Source organism: Lemur catta, chromosome 13 (assembly GCF_020740605.2).
Source record: "Lemur catta isolate mLemCat1 chromosome 13, mLemCat1.pri, whole genome shotgun sequence".
Classification (NCBI taxonomy): Eukaryota; Metazoa; Chordata; class Mammalia; order Primates; family Lemuridae; genus Lemur; species Lemur catta.
In genome coordinates this window covers 2,497,261-2,500,672 of record NC_059140.1, presented here as the reverse complement: position 1 = coordinate 2,500,672, position 3,412 = coordinate 2,497,261, and the positions used below count along the sequence as shown (strand labels likewise).

The 3,412-nt window shown below is 33.3% G+C and overlaps 1 protein-coding gene across 1 annotated transcript; it reads left to right on the top strand.

Annotated features, from left to right (window-relative positions):
- The first annotated feature begins 309 nt into the window (after positions 1 to 309).
- On the top strand, positions 310 to 1,272 carry LOC123649385 (olfactory receptor 2AJ1-like). The gene has a single exon (XM_045567486.1). The coding sequence runs from the start codon at positions 310 to 312 to the stop codon at positions 1,270 to 1,272; it is 963 nt and encodes a 320-aa protein (XP_045423442.1).
- Positions 1,273 to 3,412: the final 2,140 nt, after the last annotated feature.

Genomic DNA, 3,412 nt, shown 5'->3' with positions numbered 1-3,412 from the left:
CAGACTGGACTTGAGTAGAGTACCTGGAAGTCATTAAGATTTGGGGACTCCATATGGAGTCAAGGGCCCCTTGATAAACTGAATATCATTTGTAGATTAGAACAAATAAATGTCCATCTTGTAAAGACACACCCACTCCAAAAAGAGACTAAGAGTCTTTCAAAGTCAATTACAAAATATGCGTCACTAACTCTCATTTTATTATGCAGATACATGTAAATGAAATTGATATTTTTCTTCTTCTGTTTTTCATTTTTCTGTTTATTAACATTTATTTCTTAATTCTTTTTAGGTAACAAAGGGAAATCCATGATGTGGCATAAGAATCAAACTTCTAGCAGTGATTTCACGCTTTTGGGATTGTTCTCTTCTTCCCAAACAAGTCTGGTCTCTTTCTTGTTTATATTTGTCATTTTTGTTGTGGCTGTAGCAGAAAACACACTCATGATCCTCCTTATCCTCAGTGATTCTCGACTCCATACTCCAATGTACTTCCTGCTCAGCCATCTCTCCACTATGGATATCTTACATATTTCCAACATTGTTCCCAAAATGCTTGCTAACTTTCTGTCGGGCAGCAGAACTATCTCATTCGCAGGTTGTGGACTCCAGGTATTTCTGTCGCTCACCCTCCTGGGTGGTGAGTGCCTCCTCCTGGCTGCAATGTCCTGTGATCGCTATGTAGCCATCTGCCACCCACTGCGCTATGCGATCCTCATGGACGACTCTGTCAGCGTTGTCATGGCTGGAGGGTCCTGGCTTGTTGGGACCCTCAACTCCATAGTTCACACAGCTTACTTGCTCCACTTTCCCTTCTGTGGCTCTAGGGCCATTGATCACTTTTTCTGTGAAGTCCCTGCCATGTTGAAGTTGTCCTGTGTAGACACATCGGGTTATGAAGGAGGAGTTTATGTAAGTGGCATCATTTTCCTGCTGATCCCTTTCTCCATGATCTCTGCTTCTTATGTCCAGATCCTCCTTACTGTCCTTCGTATGAAATCATCACAGGCACGGAAAAAGTCATTCTCCACTTGTTCCTTCCACATGATTGTGGTCATAATGTACTATGGGCCATTTATTTTTACGTATATGAGACCTAAATCATACCACACTCCAGGCCAGGACAAGTTCCTGGCAATATCCTATACGATCCTCACACCCACACTCAACCCTGTAATCTACAGCTTTAGGAATAAAGATGTTCTAGGGGCAATGAAAACTATGCTCAAAAATAACCTTCTGCATAAAGAAATGAATAGGGAAAAAACTTGAATTGTGTGTTCTATTTCTATATGCAATACCTAGAGGATGTTTAGTATTAATTTTTCCAGAAAGCTAATCAAAGATTCTACCTTGCCACACATGTGGAAAGATGTGACTATTTTGAAAACTTTGTTAATAATAAAATCATCACATGTTGATTTTCTAAACACATACCTCTAAAAATGTATTATTCGTTCTCTGGTACCAATTATAATCAGCCAACACACTTTAGGATGTAAAGGACGTCCCAGGGCTTCCTACTTCATCCCACTAAGATTGTAAGAATTTATAAGAATACATTTTAAAATATAATCATATACCCAGTATATTAATATAAGAAACCTTTATATGTCTGTATTTCTATAAAATGTTCTAAAATTATATTGCTAACATTTATCAAAAATCCACAAATTTAAAATCTTCATTGCCCTTTGCTTAGCTTGTTTTGGTATGTGTGTTTAGTAAAGTAAATAATTTTATATATATATATATATATATATATATATATATATATATATACACATATATATATGTAAACACACACATATATGCATATATACACTGTGGTAAAATTGAGTTATTCATATTATGTTAGAAGCAACTATACAATATTAGGTAACAATATCATAAAATTTTTCTTCATTTCATATATACATATGAATATATATACAAATACATAGAAGAAAATATTTCTATTAGAATGCAATTAAATAATCTTATTAATAGCAGAAAGAAGATAACTATATTTTAATCAAGTGAACATTCATATTAATTTTATTATAGCATGTTAACTATTTTATATTAAATAACATTAAATATTTGACATAAATATGTACGTATTATATGAAGCTTTTTTTTAGATTTATTATTTTTATTGACAAGGTTTACAAGAAAAAGTTTAAAAATCAAGGGCCCATTCTTAAGTCTCATTCAGTTGCTTATTTCATTAATTTGTATTAAATGTATCATACCCGAATTCCTTTATCAAGAAACCAGTCAAACCTGTGAAAATACCTGTTTCACATTCAACAAATTATCATTTTTATATATTTCTGTTCTATGATGCAAAGATATCTTTCAACATTTAATTGGTACATCAAATATATAATCCTTTCATAAGCAGAATGTTATTTTAAAATTCAGAGAGATTACTTAATAAACTGATTAAGGCAGTCAATCTCCAAGACAAAATCACTTCTCTCTCAAGAGTGGGCCATATGTTGTTGATACCTAGATTCCTGATTAGCCAAAATTTAAAACCCAACAGCTGATTTCAGAAACGTTAGAATTAAACATCTTATCAGTTTTGAGAAATACTTTCAGAGATATCTTCTATTGCCTGTACATTATCTTCTGGCAGTACACCTGGTAATTTTATCATAATTATGAAGGTGGCCAGGTTTTCTGTAAACATAACAGCATTTTATGTGGGCAAAAGCAGTTAATAAAAATCAGGTCATTTATTATAAGCCAAATGCACTTGTATTTAATCCCAACCATTCCCAAGGTTTTTGAAGCTGTGATGTACTGACTTTGGTCTTTCCTTAATATAAAATGTACCTACAGCCACTTTGCAGAGTTGGTACTACAAATTGATGACACTTTTGAGGCAGAGCAGGAAGACTGTTCCTTCCGTGTTCCTGTCACTGCACTTTCACTACTCCACTCCGTTACACTGCCTGGCTGAACACTGAGGTTTCACAGTTTACAACTATAACTATTCCTATCTACGTGAGTTTAAGAAGTGATGTGCTCAAAAGAAATAATAAACTTTATATGCAACAAATTGGGTTTTAAAGATACAAAAATAACATCTGTCACTTTTGTCTTGCTGACAATTTGACATTAAATACATGAAGGAGAAAAGTTCCAATTAGGTCATCTGGATAGCTGTAGTTTCAATATTTTTAATATGATGAACATACTGCCACTGAGTTTTCACACTGACAGACACTGACAGAAGAGATATGTATTCATAATAGTTCATATACTAAATACTTCAATAGTCTGTGAATAAATGCTGGTTATAATAGTTTAGTACTACTTGATTAAAAATATGTCTTAAGCAAGTTAATATTAAGTTCACTAAAAACCACAATTCAAGAATCTATGACCTTATATAAAGAAATCGAAAATGTACAAAATACAA

Excerpts from the sequence above, each read along its gene's own strand:
- LOC123649385 (XM_045567486.1), top strand. The coding sequence starts at position 310 with ATGATGTGGCATAAGAATCAAACTTCTAGCAGTGATTTCACGCTTTTG.